Source organism: Choloepus didactylus, chromosome 21 (genome assembly GCF_015220235.1).
Source record: "Choloepus didactylus isolate mChoDid1 chromosome 21, mChoDid1.pri, whole genome shotgun sequence".
NCBI classification, from domain to species: Eukaryota; Metazoa; Chordata; class Mammalia; order Pilosa; family Megalonychidae; genus Choloepus; species Choloepus didactylus.
This window is the reverse complement of record NC_051327.1, coordinates 12086064-12106713: the sequence shown is the minus strand read 5'-3', so window position 1 is coordinate 12106713 and position 20650 is coordinate 12086064. Positions and strand designations below refer to the sequence as shown.

Below are 20650 nucleotides of genomic sequence, written 5' to 3'. Positions count from 1 at the left end.
CTCCCCAGATCATTTTGGCTCCAAACCTACTTATTCCTGAATGATGTTTCCTGCTGATTTTGAGAAATAGCTGGCCTCTAAAAATTTTGGGATAAAACTAGAGCTTGAATATTTCAATTCCTTGAAATTAGGTGAAAAAGTCCCTGACTCTTAGGACAGTGATTTGCAAACCGGGGGACACAGATGATACATTGGAGTACAAGAGGGAAATATTAGCACCCACTTTTATATCATTTTAAAGTTTCTTGTGTAAAAGATGTTAGAACAGTAGCATGTGCATATACTTTTAAAATAAATAAATATATTGAACGGTATGCTTTAAATTTTTTTTCGGGTAAGGATGCATTAATCAAAAATGTTTGGAGGCCACTGCCTAAGAGAACAGTAAAATATAAATGAACTATCATGTTGCCACTGCCTTCTTGGTGTACTCCACCTCTCCCCAACCCTGCTAAGGCAGCAGCTGCAGGCTGCCCTCATTCTCCTCCCTTGCAGGGGGCAGGGGGTGGGGGGAACGTGATCTGCTTCTTCCTGACTCCTCTGGAACCACTACCCAGTTTTCTGGGCTTTGGCAGGACAAATCCCTACACTTAGCTCCTTTCAGTTATATAAAATTGAGCCATAAAGATCACAGCTTCTTGGGAAAGAGATTAGAGGTCATCTGGTCTAGTGATGCTACACATCACAGTCACATTGGAGGACTTTTTAAAAACCCACTGGTGCCTCTGTTTCCCCCCTGGAGAATGTAAGTCATGGGCCCGGGGTGGGATCCAGGCATTTTCACTCTTAAAGATTCTAGCCAGACCTGTGTGACTGGGAGGCAAGCCAGGCCATGATATAAGCGAGCCTCTCATCCTGTCCTTCAAGGAAAGACCTTGGAGACTTCCAACGGGAAAATATGGAGAACATTCAGGGAGACCATCAGCCAGGCTGTGGTCCAGGGGTAATTCTGGAAACATTGTTTGATGACACTAATGAGTTAGTGAAATGTTTTTAAACAATATGAATTGAATGAAGGAGTGAATGAATGAATGAATGAACAAAATGCACATCAAAAGATTGGCTGAAACCAACATGCCCTTGAACATTCCCCTCTAGGGTGATGCTGGAGAAATTCAATCCCACCCATTGATGTTCTTCTCCCAAAGTGTGCCCACTTCTTTGTGGGGTCAACTTTCAGGAAGCAGATGAGGTGTGGCCTGCCTAAGACTTCCCGTCACCTGGAATCTGTGACAGTCTCTTTGTTTCGTCTCTCCCACACCCAGGGCCTGGGTAGGTTTGAGCAGACTTTCTGGACCAGTTGCACCAGCAAGAAACCTAGGAGTCTTTCTTGACCCCTCCTCCTCTCTCCCGGCCTTATCCAATCTATTACCAACTCCAGATGACTTTGCCTATTAAAAATTCCTCAAATCTGTCCATGTTTTGGTCTGTATTCTGCCACCCTTACTGTTCTAGTTTGCTAATGCTGCCAGAATGCAAAACACCAGAGACGGATTGGCTTTTATAAAAGGGGGTTTATTTGGTTACACAGTTATAGTCTTAAGGCCATAAAGTGTCCAAGGTAACACATCAGCAATCGGGTACCTTCACTAGAGGATGGCCAATGGTGTCCGGAAAACCTCTGTTAGCTGGGAAGGCACGTGGCTGGCGTCTGCTTCAAAGTTCTGGTTTCAAAATGGCTTTCTCCCAGGACATTCCTCTCTAGGCTGCAGTTCCTCAAAAATGTCACTCTCAGTTGCACTTGGGGTATTTGTCCTCTCTTAGCTTCTCTGGAGCAAGAGTCTGCTTTTAATGGCCATCTTCAAAATGTCTCTCATCTTCATCTCCTGTACTTTCTTCAAAGTGTCCCTCTTGGCTGTAGCTCCTCTACAAAATGTCACTCTCAGCTGCACTGAGTTCCCTCTGCCTGTCAGCTCATTTATATGGCTCCACTGATCAAGGCCCACCCTGAATGGGTGGGGCCACACCTCCATGGAAATAATCTCATCAGAGTTATCACCTACAGTTGGGTGGGGCACATTTCCATGCAAACAACCTAATCCAAAGTTCCAACTTAATCCCCACTAATATGTCTGCCCCACAAGATTGCAACAAAGAATATGGCTTTTCTGGGGGACATAATACATTCAAACCAGCACACTTACCAACACTACCACTTCAGCCAGAGTGAACTTTTCAAACCAATATCCTTAATTGCTTCCCATTTAAGGCAAAGACTGATTTTCTTTACCATGGCTAATAAGGGCCCTGCCTGATCTGGACCCTTGCTACCCCTCCAGCTTCATTTCACTCCCCTATTTCCTGAGTCCACTTGGTGTGTCCCAGCCACAGGGCTTTTCCTTCAGTTCCTTGACTCTCCCATGTGTACAGTTCAGTATTGCTGTATAAGTGCAAATTTGATGGCTTAAATAACACCAGCTGATTCAGCCATGACTCTGAAGTTTGGCAGCTTAGGCTCAGATCAGCTGGGTGGTTCTCCTCCATATGGTGTTGACTGGTTTCACTCAAGCATTGGCAGAAGTCGGGTTGCCTGGGGGGGTGCCTCGTCCCACGTGGCCTCACTCACACGTCTTGGTCCTCAGCCTCTCTCACTTCATGGTCTTCATCCTCAGCTTCTTCACTGCTTGGTGATCTAGGGGTTCCAAGAGAGAGAAAGTGGAAGTTTCTAAGTCGTCTAAAGCCTAGCCTTGGACAATGCAAACCATCACTTCTCCTGCATCCTGTTAATCAGTGCAAATCATTAAGCACTGAAATAGGTCTCACCTCCTGATGGGCAGAGCAGAAAAGCCACACTGCTAAGGAGTATGGGAGGAATGATTGCAATCATCTTAGCTGTCTGCTAAGATGCTCCCTCTGACACAAGGTCATCACGTTGTGCTGGTTGCCCCCCTATGCTTGGGACTCTTGTCTGCTCTCTCCAGTTAGTTCCTTCTGCTTTCTAATTTCACCCTAATTGTCCCTCTCTTAGGGATGCTTTCTTTGAGCCCACTGGCCACATCCCTTTGCTGAATGCTTTTCTAGCACTGTGTCACTTTTCTTCATGGAAGTTGCCTCCATTTGTAATAGTGCACTTAGCCCTATGATTATTTGGTGCAGTATCCTCACTGGTCCCTGAAACTTCTCTGTACCTTCTTCTATTTCTCCCCACCAGTGCCAGGAAGACCATTTCCACAAATCAGTTCCTTTTGACAATCAGAAATGCTTAGTTTTCCCACCTGGGACTGATGGAAGTTGGATGGCCTGCTTTCCCCTCGCAATGGGGCCTTTTGTGTTTGGATACCTGCCACACTTGTGCAGAAAATGGCAAGTCCCACTTCCTTGGACTTCTGCATGCTTCCAAGGCGACCATCATCTCAGCCTTCCTCCTGAACAGTCCACCAGCACAAGCGATGGCTGCACATGACGCCACTCTGGGGTGGATGCTACCAGAAAGCTGGACATGTGTCCTTACATCTCCAAATTAGATCATATTATCAATGCATAAATAGACCATGGTGCACCTCCTGCAGATATGAATAAAGATGGACTGTTATTCTTAGTTTGGTTTTTCCATTCTCGGTCTGCAGGGCACACTCACAAGGTGTCAAAGTTTCATGGATGCCAGTTGTTCCCTATTTCAAACTTAAGGAAGCATGGGTGTCTCCAGGGACACCTTAGGTTTGCGGGCATTCCTCTCCCAGAGCTGAATTCCATAATCTAAGCTATTGTATCGGTAATAATTCCCCCAAACCTTCTCTTCTACCTGTTTTAGTCAGGTCAGGTCAGGTTATGCTGCAGTAACAAACCAATCTCAGTGGCTTTCCACGTTCCAATTTATTTTTCACTCAGGTCAGGTCTGCTGAACCATTGTTTTTCAGGCCTGGGGGAGGGGGCAGTGGCCCCCAGGAGTTTCTTTCGGGCTGACGAAGGCCTTGTGTCCCCAGGTCTGGCTCTGCGGGGGCAGCATGGAGGTCTTGCCTTGCTCGCGGGTGGCCCACATCGAGCGGAAGAAGAAGCCGTACAACAGCAACATCGGCTTCTACACCAAGAGGAACGCTCTCCGGGTTGCCGAGGTTTGGATGGACGATTACAAGTCCCACGTGTACATAGCATGGAACCTGCCGCTTGAGGTAGGCCTGGCACCCTTTGTCCAGTGTCCTAGAATGGTGAGCCTGACTGTTTGACAGGTCACCTATCCCCTTAGTAAGCTAATGACTTCTCCCCAGAGAGATGCTCATACTTACAAAATTATGAATGAGTTTTGAGAGGGGCCACACACCCCCATGTTTTAGAATACTGCTTTGCACACGGACTGGCACAACTGGAATCTCTAGATCAATTTACAAATATTAGAAGAGTCTCATTATGTTAATCCTGGTCTTATTGTATTAACCCTCCTGCACCTACCCCTGTACATACGTCGTGCCTGGAAGATTCTTGCCCACTGTTTTGGGCACCAGAACCCGTCACATGCTCTCACCATGTGCCCTCCCCTGGAGCTCCATCTGCCCCTGCCTGTGTATGCCAAATCCCTGGATTACACGGCTCTTCTGCTCTCCTCCGTGGTCTGCTTGGAATATGGCCTAGGAAAATTCCTGTGTCACTACAGCTGGTTTGCATCCCAGCTCTGCCACTTGCTAGTTACAAGATCTTAAACAAATCCACTTATCTTCTCTGTACCTTGACTTCTTGGCTATAAAGTGGGGATAATAAGAGGTCTCCTTCCTAGGGCAATTGTGAGAACTAAATGATCTAATGTGTGTGATGTGCTCAGAGCTGCCCCTGGCCCAGGATGTGGGCTGCTGGGTGATGCTAACAAGTGTCATGAGTCCCCACAGCACACCAGGGTGAGCCACACCCTCAGCCAGAGCTCCCAAAGGTGTCTGAGCTGTGCCCTGAGTGAGCCTCGTGCAAGGGTTCCCACTGAGAAACAGCAGCTGAGCAAACATTAAGTGCTTGATAAATTATAGCCTGAGATAAGCCTATTATGACATCCATTTTACAGATGAGGAAACCAAAGTACTGAGAGCCGAGCCTGGCACAGGAAGCTCACTCCTTGTAGGGGCAGTCTGTTCCGGGGGTTAAGAACCTGGAAAGACTCTGGAGCCAGCCTGCTGGATTCAAGTCCAAGTGGGCTATTATGGCTGTATAGCCCCTCTCCACTTCTGTTCCCTCATCTATAAAATGGGAATAAAAGTACCTACTTCATGGGGTTGGGGGAATTATGAGTTACAGCATGCAGTTCTTAGAGCACTACCTGGCTTGCTTAAGGTCCTCCAGCTAGCACATGCGAGGGCAGGGAAGTGAACTCGGATCTTAATTTGCCCTTCCCTTAATTGGCCACTGACATCACAGAGCTCACTCTGGGTGCTGATCCTGACTTCCAGGTCTTACTAGTTTTGTTTTGCAGGTAAAGAGTAGTGACCCAAAATGGTGATAGGACTTACTCAAAGTCCTAAGAACATAAGCCTCCCACCTCTAGCCAGTGCTTTCTTCATCACTGCAGACGACCTTTTTGTCCCAGATGCTGGTGGTACCCTACCACACTTTTTTTTTTTAATTCAGTTTTATTGAGAAATATTCACATAGCATATAATCATCCATGGTGAACAATCAACTGTTCACAGTACCATCTTATAGTTGTGCATTCATCACCCCAATCTATTTTTGAACAGTTTCCTTACACCAGAAAGAATCAGAATCAGAATAAAAAATAAAAAATAAATAAAATAAAAAGAACCCCACCCAGATCACCCCCCCCCCATCCTACCCTATTTTTCATTTAGGTTTTGTCCCCATTTTTCTACTCATCATCCATGCACTGGATAAAGGGAGTGTGATCCACAAGGTTTTCACAATCACACTTACTGTCACCCATTGTAAGCCACATTGTTATACCATTGTCTTCAAGAGTCAAGGCTAGTGGGTTGGAGTTTGGTAGTTTTAGGTATTTACTTCTAGCTATTCCAATATATTAAAACCTGAAAAGTGTTATCTGTATAGAGCGTAAGAATGTCCACCAGAGTGACCTCTCGACTCCATTTGAAATCTCTCAGCCACTGAAGCTTTATTTCGTTGCATTTCACATCCCCTTTTTGGTCAAGAAGATGTTCTCAATCCCACGATGCTGGGTCCAGGATCATCCCCGGGAGTCACATCCTGTGTTGCCAGGGAGATTTACGCCCATGGGAGTCAGGTCCCACTTAGAGGGGCGGACAGTGAGGTCACCCGCCAAGGTGGCTTAGTTAGAGAGAGAGAGGGCCTACCATGCGTTTTTAAACAAATGACCATTTTCATTAATCCTGCTAAGCATATTAAAAACAAACAGTTCAATATTGCTACTTAGGTTTGCCTTTGAATTTTTAATAAGTTTGACATTTAAAGGGATTTTCCTTTAAAAGCACTATTTGGCTGCCAGAACCTTAATGAGCAAATTTGAACGAAACAATCTGAACGTTTCTCCTCGGCCCCCAAAATGCTGCCTGGTTGCCTGGCATTCTAGAAAGAGCATCCTGTCTGTCTCCACTAATTTCACGACCATCTTGTGGATCAGTCTGTGGAGTCGTATTTCAGATACTTTTTTTTTCCCTTGTCAGCACACAGCAGCCCATTACAGGTTCATTTCTGTAAAAGCAGAGTGAATTATTCATTAGAACATCATTACAAGCTTTGCAATGGAAAATTATTTTCACTTCTGCATATAATGAACTTCACCAAGAGCCAACAGAAGGGGGAAATTATACATGTATAGAAAGGAAAGACAGGAGGGGGTTATAGGCATTTATTTTCTTGTCTTAATCGAATAATACTCTAGTAATTGAATGATAAGGAAAGGTGGGATATATGGAAGTAGGAACGTGTGTTTAGGAAACCCTTTCACATGGCAATAATAAGGACAGCCAGCTGCTGTCTCAACGCTTTGTGTTGCCTGCCCATGACTGCACTCAGGCAGAAGGATTCTCTAGCCAGGTTCTAGATGATTCCAGTATGTCTCCTTAACCTGACCTCTTGAGTCAGTTTGAGATCTTTTCTCCATGAGGGTTTTCCTGAGGGCCCCTCCACCTGTCCCCTCTCTGGCCATCGCTCCATGGCACTAATGCCCCTTCCCTTCTCTCTACTTGCAGAATCCGGGGATTGACATAGGTGATGTCTCCGAAAGAAGAGCCTTAAGGAAAAGTTTAAAGTGTAAGAATTTTCAGTGGTACCTGGACCACGTATACCCAGAAATGAGAAGATACAATAATACTGTTGCATATGGGGAGGTAATTAAGACCACGCATGCTCTTGGCTTGGAGTGCTGTTCAGTGTGCTTGCTGTGAATTGCGATGCTGGAGGAAAGCAGGGGACAGAGTTATTCATTCGTTCATTCATTCATTCATTCATTCAATGAGCATGTTTTTTGCAGGTGCAAACCCTGACAGCAAGGTTCTCTTAGGTTGGTAGGGGAGACAAATGTAATAGAGCATGGGGCATGGACAGAAGGCAGAGAGAGCAGCCTTCTCTGCCTAGGGAATGGAGAGGAGATGAGCTCTGTTTGGGGCATTTGGATTTTGAGGTGCTCTGGGACATGTAAGTGGAGACGTTGAGCCTTGAGTTGGGTGTAGAGTTTGGCGTTCAAGAGAGGTGAGAATTGGAGCTCCCCGTTGCTCAGTGCACAAGACTGACATTGTTACCATGTAAGAAAGGACAGAGGTTCTCCTCTCCAGTTTCCTATAATGAGCTAATATTACCTTTTAAAAAACAAAAATGAATTGATTTTTTCTTTTTACAAATGCCATAAATATTCATTTCAGAAAATTTTGAAAATAATAGCAAGAAACATTTATTGGGTGATTTCTATGTGATGGACCTATTCTAAGTGCTTTACATATATTGATTCATTCCACATTCACCTTCTGAGGTGTCAGTAGTAGTATTATCTCTATTTTATTAATAAGAAAGCTGAGACCCAGAGAAATGAAATAACTTGCCTACCACACAACTTATAAGTCATGAAGCCAGGATTAGGCATAGGCATTCTGACTCTGCAAATAAGAGGTACATTTAGATACATGACCCTTTGTACTGCGTGTGTAGGCATGTAGGGGTGTGTGTGTGTGTATATATACATACATACTTACTGTTTTTTACTAAAACCATGCTGCCCACATGCCTTATAATTTAAAATTTCACCTAATAATATGCAGAGAGTATTTTCCAGTGTCATTAAGTATTTTTCTGTAACATTATTAATGGCTGCATAAAATGCCATCTTTTGTGTATGCTGTGCTTTGCTTGAAAACTTAAGAGATTTAGATTGTTTCCATTTTTAAAACATCATAAATGCCATTGCTGAGAACATCCTTATATATAAGTTTCTGTCTGTCTACCTCGTTACTTCCTCATGGTGCTATTTTGGACGTGGCATTGGTGGCCCCCTGAGGAGGCCTGGGACCCCGCAGCGGCAGCAGCTGATGATACCTGCTGGCTCCAGATTTAGTTTCCTTCTCCTGGCAGCCTGGGACCCCCCGTGACAACTGGGCTGCAGCTAGCAAGTGTTTGAGGGTTTACTTTTTTTTCTACAACTCTGAATTTTCCTCTTTTATCCCTGATGCTTGTATAGTTTTATAGAAGGTCAGCCAAGGCCAGGCTAAATAATCTGACTGTGGGTGCAGTATCTTCAGGAGCTGAACCTGGCATGGGAAGCTCACTCCTTTGCAGGGGCAGTCTGTTCTGGGGGTTAAGAACCTGGCGGGGAAGACTCTGGAACCAGCCTGCTGGATTCAAATCCAAGTGGGCTTTTATGGCTGTGTAGCCCCTCTCCACTCCTGTTCCCTCATCTATAAAATGGGGGAAATAAAAGTACCAACATCATAGGATTGTTGGGAGTTATAAGCTACAGGATGCAGTTCTTAGAGCCCTGCCTGGTACAAGGCATTAGCTATTAATGGTTCCTAACTGCCTTGTCTTTTCTTATTCAAAATAAAAGCACGTCTTCCTTTCCTGGCTATCAAAGTAAGATCACTTATGAAGGAGGCTTCACAAAACGATGGAGAGTAAATGGATTATTCATAAGACAATTGGGAAAATTGCCGAGCTCAATGGACAAGAAATCAATTTAGATTCTTCCAGCTCACCATATACCAAAATATATTTCAGACGGACTGTAGCATTAACTGAAAAAAAAAAATGAAACCATAAAACACCATGAGGAAATAGATATGGATCTGATTTCTGAACAGGGAAGGGCTCTCTCAGAATGAAAGCCATGGAAGGAAATGCAAAGGAAAAGTATGAGACTTCTAAGCACATAAATATTAAAGTAACCCATACATCAACTGAATAGAGAAATAATATGCCAACCTGGAAATTTGTATGCCACAAATACAACAGGTAAATGGATAACACCGTTAATGTATGATGAGCTCTTCAAATTGGTTTAAATTAAAAAAAAAAAGTCAACAACACCAAAATCTGAAAAGAAAAATAGGCAAAATACAAGGAAGACAGTTACACAAGAAAAATACAAATGGTTGAGAAACCCATGAAAATTTTGCTATGAATAAATTAGATGCAATTTATATAAACAAGATATTTCTTCACCTATCAAAAATTTAAAATATATCAAAGTGCCTTGTTTTCTCCCTACCAAATGAACAAATTCATGTTTGGAATATATGTTGGTTCTTGGATGCCAAGGTCTTTGTAATACGAAAAACCGCACATCCTCTGGTGAGAGTGCAAATTGAAAACAGCTCTTTAAAAAGCAATTTGAACACATGTATTAAAAGGCTTAATGATAGTCATACTTTCATCTCAACTCTTATCCTAAGCAAATATTCTAAAATGGAGAAAAGATTTAAGAGTTAAATAGTTCATCTCAGTGATTTTGGGGGGTGAAGAGAGCAAATTACTTTTTAAAAAACTAACTCAAAGAGAAATGCTTAGATAACTACAATATAATATATTCATGGTTTGAAATATTTTGCAACCATTACAAAAGGGGTTTATATAAATGTTAAATGACATAGAAAAATACTGACAATGCAATGCTTAAGAGAAAGAGGTCAGGATTATAAAACTGCATTAGCTACTATTTTAGACTGGGTGCAAGTGAGAGAAAAACATGGGGAAATGGAGAGCAAAGCTGTAGTTAGCTCTGGTAGTGGGAGGACAGGCAGTTTTGTGGGGGCTCTTGTTCCTGTCTTCCTAACTTTCACTGACATTTGTGTCATCATTTTATAATTAGAAAAAAAGATGGGTAAAGTTAGAAAATGGCCAGGGCTGCTGCATACAGTCCCACAGGCTGTGCACTGCACAACTCCAGTGGCTGCCATGCACATAAACCAGTGTAAATTGTAACCCTGGGGCTGTGCAGTGGGTGGCCTTGGAGGTAATATAAAGATCATAGTCTTATTTTTGGAGGGGGGATCTTTTGTGTTTGTAAATTTCCCTATCTTTTTAAACCAATAAATTCAATACATATACTTTATAAAAGCATATAAAAAAGGGAATGAAACGTTCTCTAAATCCCAGTTCTAAGATTTAAACAACGTTAACATTTTAGGGCATTCACTTGTCTTACTCCTTCTCTGCCTGCTTGTGGGTATCACACTACACAGATATACACACACATGCACGCACACACTCACACACAGAGTCTGTATCCTTTGTTCTTCACTTACAATTCTGTTTGACAGCTTTTTCCTGTGCCAATGAATATTCCTGGTTTTTATGCTCCTTACTTTTCTCTAATTTTTGCTTAGCTTGGCTTTTAAAAAGCTCTCCAGTCATATGAATTGTATTTGTAATTACATTATTGTTACCCCTAATTTTTTAAAAATATTAACCTCTGAGCCTCCAATTATTAAAATTAATCAAGTAGTGTATAATACAAAAACTTCTAACACGCTGTTTTCCTGACCCCTTCATCAGCTTTCCAGTCTTTGTCAATGTTATCTGGAATTTCAGTCACAACTATTATTATATTTTATTTATACTTTGGTTACATTTTATATCTTACTTAAAAAATAACTTTTTAATCAAATTCAGTTTGGTAACAAAATTCACCATTATTCAGACAGCTCAATGTTTAATGCTCACTGCTACTGGCACCACCACAACTTCCTTTTCCTTTCATTTTTAATTTGCATTCATTTCTGTTAGCTGGAATATGTCTTCATATAATTTTTAAAGAAAGATATGTGAATGCTATATATCCTGACACCTAACTTACATGAAATATTGTCTTGCCATATGAAAAAAATCTTTCTTGTACACAAAAGCATTGGACCACTGACTCTTGCTCAAATTCTGTGATCTGCTCATAGTGCTTGTGTAACCTGAACTGCCCTCTGCACTAGTTCACTCTTATCTTTTTTTTAAGATCTTTATCTACTGTGAAACAGAACGCACATACGGTGTACATCCAGCACCACACCAGGCACGTCCAAGGCCCTCAGTATAGTTATTAAATTTTGAATGATAGATTTGATTACATAAACATTAGAAACAAAATGCGGAAGCCTGGCATTCTGAAATCATTATTTGGAAAAAAGATGCCATAATATATAAAGAGCTCTCACAAATCTATAATAAAACCACTTAAGATCCCAGTGGGGAAAAGGGAAATGAGCATAGACAGATAATTCCCAAAAAGGAAGATAAATGCTAAAAAATAAAACGTTCAAATGTACTATGAATAAATTAAATGCAATTTATAAAAACAAGATATTTCTTCATCTATCAAAATGACAATACTTTTAAATGGTGAAACTCAGGACTGACAAGCATTTATACACCTTGTGGATGGGAATTTGAATTAGTTTGAAGAATCCAGGAAGCAGCTTGGCAGCATGTTTTAAGAATAATGAAGTGTTTGTTCCCCTTGCTATGGTAATCACAGTTCTGGGATTCTATTTCTAAGAAAACACTCTGAAATGTGAGCAAAAGCTTTATGCAGAAAGCCAAAATTGGATAAGCTGAAATTGTCAAAGATTGAGGGGAAAAAAATTAATTGCATGGAAGGATTGGAACAATTTTTATTTTCTTCTGTGTTTTCTAAAATGTCTCAATGACATGGTGTTACTTTTATAATCTTAAAAAAAAGTCATTAAAAAATACACTGCTATCACTCTTGTTGCATGTTAATTAAATGATTATCTTTTTTTGTCTCTGAACCTGCATAAAAACCAATTGAAGAAACATTTTGGGGAGGCAGATTTGGGAAAGCTTCCCCTATCTCCCGCCAGCATAAATAAACCCTCTTTTCCTTCTTAAAAAAAAAAAAAAAAAGAGTGCACTGACTTGTCTGAGCCTAGATCCAGTTTTGGTTGCCTGGTCAGGAAAACCACATAGCCGTGCCCTTTGCCTCTCTTCTGGATTTATCACAAGTTAGTTTGGTTTCCAGGGAGAATATACATCCAGAGGGGGCAGAGTATATGCGGGGAAGGCCACGTGGCCGTTTTCCATATTCACTGAGATTGCAGGTGGTGGGTGGGGTGGACATCTACACAGGGTCCCAGTGTGCCTGAGGTCCAAATTAGATTGAGTAGCTACCCACAAAGACACCTGCCTCCATTGCAGGGTTTTGTTTGGGGGACCTTTGTCTGCTTCCTTCACAAATGCATTCCACGTACCCACAATGGTGCCCAGCACGGTGTAGGCATCCAGCCAGTATTCTCTGAATATATGAATAAGTGTGGCAAGAGCTTTTCACAATGGCAGGACATTATTGGCTTTTTGGACTATTGTTTTCCATGCCTCTATGCCAGGAATGTCCTGCAAAGCTGCCTATGATTCCCGGGGTTATTAAACCCAGCGTTGTGCCAAGGCCAGCTGAAGATTCGTCTGCACCTCTCAGTCCCCACTCTGACCCCTCCCTGAGGTGTCAAACCTAACATCTGGGTAACCAGTCCTGGGTCCAAAAGTTCCTCATGACCCTCTTTTGTGCTGGGGTGGGGATCAGGTCACCCAGGACCTGGGAGGAGGGCTAGAGCCCAACCATTCAGGGAAGGACTTTGATTTTCCTGCTAAAGTGGTCACCCCACAGACATTCCTTAGCCTTAGTCCTTACTTGGGAGGTTCCTATCGTGAAGTCAGAACCAGGGCATGGTGCAACTGCGGTTGGGAAATGGCTCTCCAATGGATAGGCTCTGATAAGTGACGTTTTATCTATTCCTGCAGCTTCGAAACAACAAGGCAAAAGATGTCTGCTTGGACCAGGGGCCGCTGGAGAACCACACAGCCATATTGTACCCGTGCCATGGCTGGGGACCGCAGGTAGGAGCCCATCCGAACAGGAAGGGAGTAAAATCACTGGCCCACAGGGACCTTAGAGGACTTCTGGTAACTTCCATTGCCCCCTACTTGGTAGTTGTTACCTGTTCTGTTTGCAGGAGAAGGTAGGGGGGATTTCTGCTTGTTTCTCTAAAGAAGCTGTGGAAAAGTTTCCTGAGTGGTTGCATCAACACAAAAATTAATGGGACCAAGGAAAACGTGAATGAATTTCAGAGTCATTGGCAATACACAGGCACATATCACACGTGCACGTGTTATGTTATAGCCTACAACTCCAAAGAAATAATTAGCAGTTTCTTTCATGAGAACCTGATTGCTGCATCCATCCTGCAAGATCTTTGCTAGTTTGGTGGGAAGTGTGACCTTGACTAAGTGCTGGTACAAGAGCAAAGTGCTGAGCGGGAAGGGGGAAAGTGCTTGCAGTAACATTTCAAAGAACACACATGTTCTCTGGTCTCTCAGGAGAACACACAAGAAAACCCGACAAGGGCAAAATGGTTATCCAAGAAAGACAAAACCAGAGCCATGATAAAGGAATTGCCTTTGACAACTTTGTGCTAGCCAAAGCACGTGGGCATGTGTGTGTGTGTATGTATGTGTGTGTTTACATACAAAGGGTTTCGCAGAAAGTCTCTAAGATTGGGAGAAAACACATCAAAAAATGCCATTAGGCTTGACATTCATAAAAATTTAAAAGATCATTATGTCAACCAATAGTAACCAAAGGCAAGCTCTAAACTAGGAAAACATTTAAATTCAATTCCAGCAGAGCATTGGACAGCTGGTTCTAAGCCAGATTCACAGATGGTCAGATAACCTTCTCTGAATCTCAGTTTGTTCATTTGTAAAAGGAAGACCCGGACAAGATGCCTTTAGGCTCCCTCCAGTTTCTTTCATCTTCTGTGAACACACTCACCCACATCTAAATTCACAGTCATCGGTCACATGCACATACACGTGCGCTCATAAAGGCCCGTGGGTTTGCTTTGCACATTGCAGCTCTGCTTTTCCATCTGGCCAATACTGGGAAGGAGAGAGTCAAATTCCCACTGTCTTCACCGCAGGTAATTCGCATAGCCCAGACCTCCCTCCAGTGTGCCTCACCTGACAGTTCCTCCAAGGGCGGATGATCAGTGGCAGGCAGGTGGCTGCTCACATCCTGAGCCTTTTCATCCTTGCCGCAACTCTGGGAGGTAGGCTGGCAGCACAAGGAAACTGAGACATAGAAAGGCAAGTGCCTGTGAATGAAGCAAAATAAAATCCAGACCTGCCAGCAAAACCAAAGCACTATAAATTCATACCCAAACCATGTAATTCGGTAGGTATCTAGCTGGCTCTACCATGTGCCTAGAATTGACTAAACGTGCTTAGAGGATGTGAACGAAGGACAGGGAGGCCCTGGACCTTCTCCTTTTCCAGAAGGCTCTAAATTGGGAAGCAATTAGTTTTAAAGACAATATTTTGTAAAGATTCTGAGTATTTTCATCCACTCCTTTATTCATTCACTTAACACCTACTTCTTGATCACCTATGGTAGATGCTGGTTACAATTGTATACACTGGAGTGGTAATGACAAAGAGGCAGGCATCCTCCAGCAGGGAATTGTGGGAAGAACGGTGCAGCCCAGGGTGCTAGGCGAGGGAAGGTGGCTGAGTTTGGTGGGGGCTTAGAATGCAAGAAGGAAGAAAGTGCTGAGAGATAAGGCTGAAGAGAGAGACAAGAAGCAGTTCTTGGGGGGCCTCTTAAAGCCTTTGTCCAAGACCACGGTTCTCACACTTCGGGTGCAAGAGCATCACCTGGAGGGAAACAGATCTCTGTGCACCACTCCTAGAGTCTGTGACTCAGTAGATCGGGGGTGAGGCCTGAGAATTTGCCTCCCTAACAAGTTCCCAGGTGATGCTGAGGCTGCTGGTGCAAGGGGTTGGGGACCCCTTATCCTGAGGTCACCGGGGAGGCCCTGAGGGAGTCACGGGAAGGAGGATGTGTTTAGCAGAGACCTGGACAGCCAGTCCCGGAGGGATACTGTGAAGGCTTCCTGGCCTTTGACCCTGAACGATGTCCAATTTCCCCCTCCCAGGGACTGAAGTATTCTAGAAGCTTTGGTCACACAGGAAGAAGGAGGGTGGAGGGCTTGCCTGGGGCCTGATGGGGATGGACAGGTCAGCCATGTAAGAGGCTGCATCTTGGGATGGGCCAAATGAAGAGCGGCCCATCCCAGCTAGTCTTCAGGCTGTGATGACTGGGCAAGGGAGGGGGAGCCGCCGTGCACGGGGCCAGGAGGACTGGAAGAGAAAGGACTCAGAAGGTGGAAGGGTCAGCACACACCCTGTACAGCGAGGGGCTCATCATCCTGGGGAACCCTCAGCAGGGCCTGGACACTGAACCTGGGGGCAGGGGGTCCCCTTTTGAGTCCAGTTGCTGAATGTGACCATCATTTTGGGAAATGCCAAGATTACCTTTTTTTATTATTATTATTGATTGTAGAATATAATATATATATATATAGAAGTGATAACTTTCCAAGTGCAATTTAACAAGTAGTTAGAGAGCAAATTTCCAAGAATATTATAGGTACAAGAGTAGCTTTTAGAAGGAAACTTAACTCCCAGTCTTCTTTTTCCAATCTCCAGCATAAGTAACATTTGAACTGAGTATTTATTACTCTAAAATAATAGAGACAAATCCATTTTGATATTTCCATAATCAAAAATGGGCACAGGAAAGCCAACTTCTCCCATGAATGAGAAAGAGATATATGGATAATGATAAAGCCCCCCAAAATCTGGGGCTTCCCCAGGTGGCTCGTAACATCCTGTTTTCGCTCAGGGGAGTGTTTTCTAAGTCACTTAGCAAGCCCCTGGCAGAACCTGAGGATGAGGAAGTTAGGGCAGCTGTGTTGTCTTCTGTGTCCCTGTGGCCACCTCCTCCCAGTGCCTCCTTCCTCCCCATCTGTTTGGCTATGCGGGACACCCCTCCAATGCCCTTGTAGTGGCCACACCTCCAAACCTAGCCTGGTGCAGAACCTTGTGAACTTGACCTTCCTCACCCCTTCTATCCAGAGCCTTTATTTCTTGCATCCCCTCCACCCACCCAAGGTCCCTCCCAGACACCTGCTAAACAGACCCAGCAAAAATGACCTAATGGAGTCCACCTCTGAAATTTTATGAGAACCTTCACCCTGAAGATGATCACCTGTTTACACCCTCTCCAGGCAGAGCCAGCACAGATTTTCTTTCTCACTGGAAGTTTAATGAGCATCTGCAGCAGGATGCCATGGCCTTGTTGGGAAATTTCTGGAATTCACCTTTCAACTTTTCCCCAGTTCTACCTGCAGGCAGCACTCTTCCAAATGAATGCTCCTGCTATTAAGTTGATGATGGAGTGAAAACTGAATTGGGCTGCTCATCCCCTCCCCACTCCCACCCCACCTCTAAAAAGAACACCTGTATGTGGGCCAGAGTTGCTTTCCATCAGCTGGGTTTTTTAAAAAGCAAATCTAACATTATTTTCCTTTCTACCCAATGTTCTGAATCAAAGCCTTGGCATTGTCCTCCAGCTGCTAGGCTGCGCCTCCCCTCCTTCGTCAAGGTTCCCACCTCTGCTTTCCAAATCCCGCCTCCTATTCGCGGAGAGTCCTGTTCCCCATCTGTCACCTGCCTCGGTGTCTCTCTAAACTGCTCATAAAGTGCTGGGGACAAACAGAGCAACTCTGAATCAAAGCTCCTCTAACGAGGCGACTCCCAGAAGAAGGAATTGGTGTTCCACAGACATTATTAGCTTAATTAATGGACTCTGTGTTGTAATTTATGCTCAAGCAGCAATTAAGCAGAGATAAAAGTGGGTACCGAGGAGGGTAATTTCCTGTCTTGCAACATGTGTTTGTCAACAAGATGGAAATAGTTCCCAGCCACTCCAAGAGCCGCTTGCTCTGAAGTGCCCATTGGTGTTCTCGTTCCAAGCATTGTTTTTGTCTGGCCACTGATTGGGACTAGACAAACATCCGCCTCTTTCCTTAGCCTGAATTTTTTTTTTTTTTTTTTTTTTTTTTTTGATAGTAGTGACAGCAGCTAACATTCACTGAGTGCTGTCCCCAGTGGCCTTGCGGGTGATGGGTCCTCCTCTGTCATGGACTCCTCCAAGGCTGAGCTCCCCCAAGCCCCTGGCAGCTGAGCTTTGCCCAAGGTCCTGAAGGTGCAGCGTATGGTGGCCTGTGGTCCAGAGCTGCATTTTCTGGCCCCTGAGGACGGTTCTGAGCCCGTTGGACAGGGCCAGTATCTGGGTTAAGACGAGGAACAAAAATGCTAACCACAAGACCTACTTCTCTTTTATCATCCTTATTATTTTTTATTAGAGAAGTTGTGGGTTTGCAGAACAATCATGCAGACAATACAGGCTTCCCATATACCATCCCTATTATTAACTCCTTGCATTGGGGTGGTATGTTTGTTACAGTTGATGAAAGTACATTTTTATATCTGTAGTAATAACTAGAGCTCATGGATTAACTTAGGGTTCACCCTTTGTGTTGTGCAGTTACATGGATTTTAAAAAATTTTTTTGTTATAGTGTCATTTCTCTTTTTAGTAATAGCATGTTTAATCCTCCCAACTCCCCTGTCAGGTTGGTAGTAACCCCCACCCCAACCCCCAAAACACACACTCTCCCTGTGCCAGTTTGAATGTATTGTGTCCCCCAAACGCCATTATCTTTGATGTAATCTTGTGTGGGCAGATGTTATCAGTTTTGATTAGATTTCCTTGAGTGTTTCTTTGAAAATGTGCCCCACCCAGCTGTGGGTGATGACCCTGATTGGATATTTCCGTGGAGGCCTGGCCCTGCCCATTTAGGATGGGCCTTGATCAGTGGAGCCATAGAAATGAGCTGACAGGCAGAGGGAACTCAGTGCAGCTGTGAGTGATGTTTGAAGAGGAGCTACAGCCAAGAGGGACACTTTGAAGAATGCACTGGAACTGAGAGAGGAGCTTCAGCTTACAGAGACATTTTGGAGACAGCCTTTGAAAGCCAACTTTTGCTCTGGAGAAGCTAAGAGAGGACAAACACCCCAAGAGCAACTGAGAGTGACATTCTGGAGAGAAGCTGAAGCCTAGGGAGGAACGTCCTGGGAGAAAGCCATTTTGAAATGAGAACTCTGGAGCAGATGCCAGCCATGTGCCTTCCCAGCTAAGAGAGGTTTTCTGGACGCCGTTGGCCATCCTCCAGTGAAAGTACCCGATTGTTGATGCGTTACCTTGGACACTTTATGGCCTTAAGACTGTAACTGTGTAACCAAATAAACCCCCTTTTATAAAAGCCAGTCCATTTCTGGTGTTTTGCATTCTGGCAGCATTAGCAAACTAGGACACTCCCCCACCGCACCTCCACCCCCACCTTTTACCTGAGATCCTTGCGATTCAGGTAGAAAGCGTGAAGTTCACACGGAGAGGACACGCAATGCCAGTTTTCAAAGTGAAGTCTGTTGTCTCCTAGTCTTGGATTCTCTGCTGTGCCATCTTGTGGATTCCGGGAAGCGCCCCCCACTCCTTAGGGGGCTGGAAGCCAGTGTGAGGAAGTGCCGGGCAGGTGGAATGGAAGTGCGAGGGTGCAGAGGCCGGAGAGCAGCAGGCTTGTCCTGGGGAAATGAAGCGCCCCTGAGGCGGTGGGTCAGGGGCCACCAGGGAAGGAGTAGGGACAGCTGAGCGGCCGGGGCTTCCCATTCTCCAGCGTGGCCGCAGGCACTGGGGACCATCCGGGGCTTGTTGCAAATGCTGTTTCCGAGTCCCCCCCAGACTCAAATCTGAGTCACAAATCACAGAAGGCGAGGGCTGGGGATCAGCCCGTCACACGCACTTCCAGTGCTTCTTATTTTCTCTCCATCAACAAGCACTTCTTGAACACCTGTTAGGGACGAGCTCTCTGTTAGATCCAATACCCAGTTTGCACAGGACAGGCCTGGTGGGCACTTATTTTCCAAGGCTCAGTTATTTTTAATTTATAGCACTCGGTTTTATGTAATTGGGTTCTGTTTTTCATTTTTAAGATATCGTTCACTCTTTGTAATGTCTAGTTTTACACGCTTTGACAAACACATACTGTCAAGTAACCACAATCAAGAAAGTGAGCCCCCTCCCAATTCCCCCAAGTTCCTCTGTAGTTAAGCCCTAGCTCCACCCACAAGTACTTCTTTGCCCATCGAGGCTGAGGAACAGCCCAGGTGGGAGACACATGGGCCGCACTTAGGCACCTGGACATGTCCAAATGTGTCCTTAAGGGTGCGGCAGAGGGAGAGCCTCCCAGAGGGCAGAACCGCGAGCAGGGCACCCGGTTGTTCCTTTTGCTTGGAAGGAGAAATGGCCAGACATGCGATTATACACCAATTTGGGGGCTGTGGCTGATAGTGTGTGTCCATCAGAAGAGAGACACCTGTCCCCTCGTCCCACATTGAGGGGAGGGGTCCTGACGCATGGAGGGTGACACACCTGTCACCAGGAACACAGTCCCAGCCCACTGCATGCTTTGAAGGCATCAAGTTCGTCAACAAAAGCACAACTCGCGGGGGCAGTGGTCGGAACAGTGTTTACTCGCACAGAGAAGGACAGAATAAGGTCAGCTTCCCTCATACCTGTCGGTCCTCATGGCCAGCGGCTCTCGTCTGTGGTCATCCATGGCTGATGCAGGGAGCTGGCCCACACGCACCCTCCCGGGCTGCGCCACAGTGGAGTGACCCCGCTCCCTACCCACCAGCAGTGGAGAGAGCGTCTGGGATGGGCCAAGTGCCAGAAAACCTGGAGACTTCAGCCAGGCTGTCTCCTGTGGCTGTTCCCCTATGCTGGGGCCAGAGGAGAAGGAGTGGTCCCAAGGCCGCCATCTGCTAAGGGACATGTTTTACCCCAAGGCAGAACTCCCGTGACGGGAGTCAGCCCTTATTCATCACCTGTCCTGGGAGCCAGGCTAGCACAGCTAGTCCTGAGCCTGGGGTTTATTTGTGGGTCTCAGGGAAAGGCAGCAGGCTACACCAGGACTGTCCCCTACTTTCTTCAACTGGATGGTCAGGAACTTGGGAGAAGGAGATTGGGAAATTGGTGACAAGGAGGTGTGGGGGAGAGAGATGTGCATAGACCTTTCTGTATGGGTGTGAAGACATCTGTGCCTGGAGGATGAGCTCAGTGGAGGAGGATTTTACTGATCAAGACCCATTCTGTGGACACCAGTTGGCGAAGACCCCTGCGATTCCGGTGCAGGCTCCCTCACCGAGCTGAGGACCACAGCTCCTCCCCGGCGGGCAGTGCCAGGGTGGGCTCTGGTCAGCCAGGGGTTTCAGATTGCGTGGCCCTGGGGACGTCAACAAGCACTCTGAAACACTCTTACGGCGATCGCTCTGCCGTGGAGAGAAAT

General features: G+C 45.0%; 2 protein-coding genes across 3 annotated transcripts in view; one reads left to right on the top strand and one right to left on the bottom strand.

Annotated features, from left to right (window-relative positions):
• GALNT17 (polypeptide N-acetylgalactosaminyltransferase 17) overlaps positions 1-20650 on the top strand; it is a 442768-nt gene that overhangs the window by 401722 nt on the left and 20396 nt on the right. Inside the window, exons 7-9 of one of the 2 annotated variants that reach the window (XM_037814335.1) lie at positions 3924-4109; positions 7104-7241; positions 13144-13239. In XM_037814335.1, the coding sequence (XP_037670263.1) occupies positions 3924-4109; positions 7104-7241; positions 13144-13239 (420 nt within the window). The remainder of the gene's footprint in view (positions 1-3923; positions 4110-7103; positions 7242-13143; positions 13240-20650) is intronic. The other variant, XM_037814336.1, reaches the window with a different exon arrangement.
• Positions 6386-20650, bottom strand: part of CALN1 (calneuron 1) — a 494531-nt gene continuing 480266 nt past the window's right edge. The window contains exons 6-7 of the mRNA XM_037814338.1: positions 14362-14472; positions 6386-6603 (exon numbers count right to left, since the gene is read on the bottom strand). Coding sequence (XP_037670266.1) covers positions 6590-6603; positions 14362-14472 — 125 coding nt within the window. The 3' untranslated portion in view covers positions 6386-6589. The remainder of the gene's footprint in view (positions 6604-14361; positions 14473-20650) is intronic.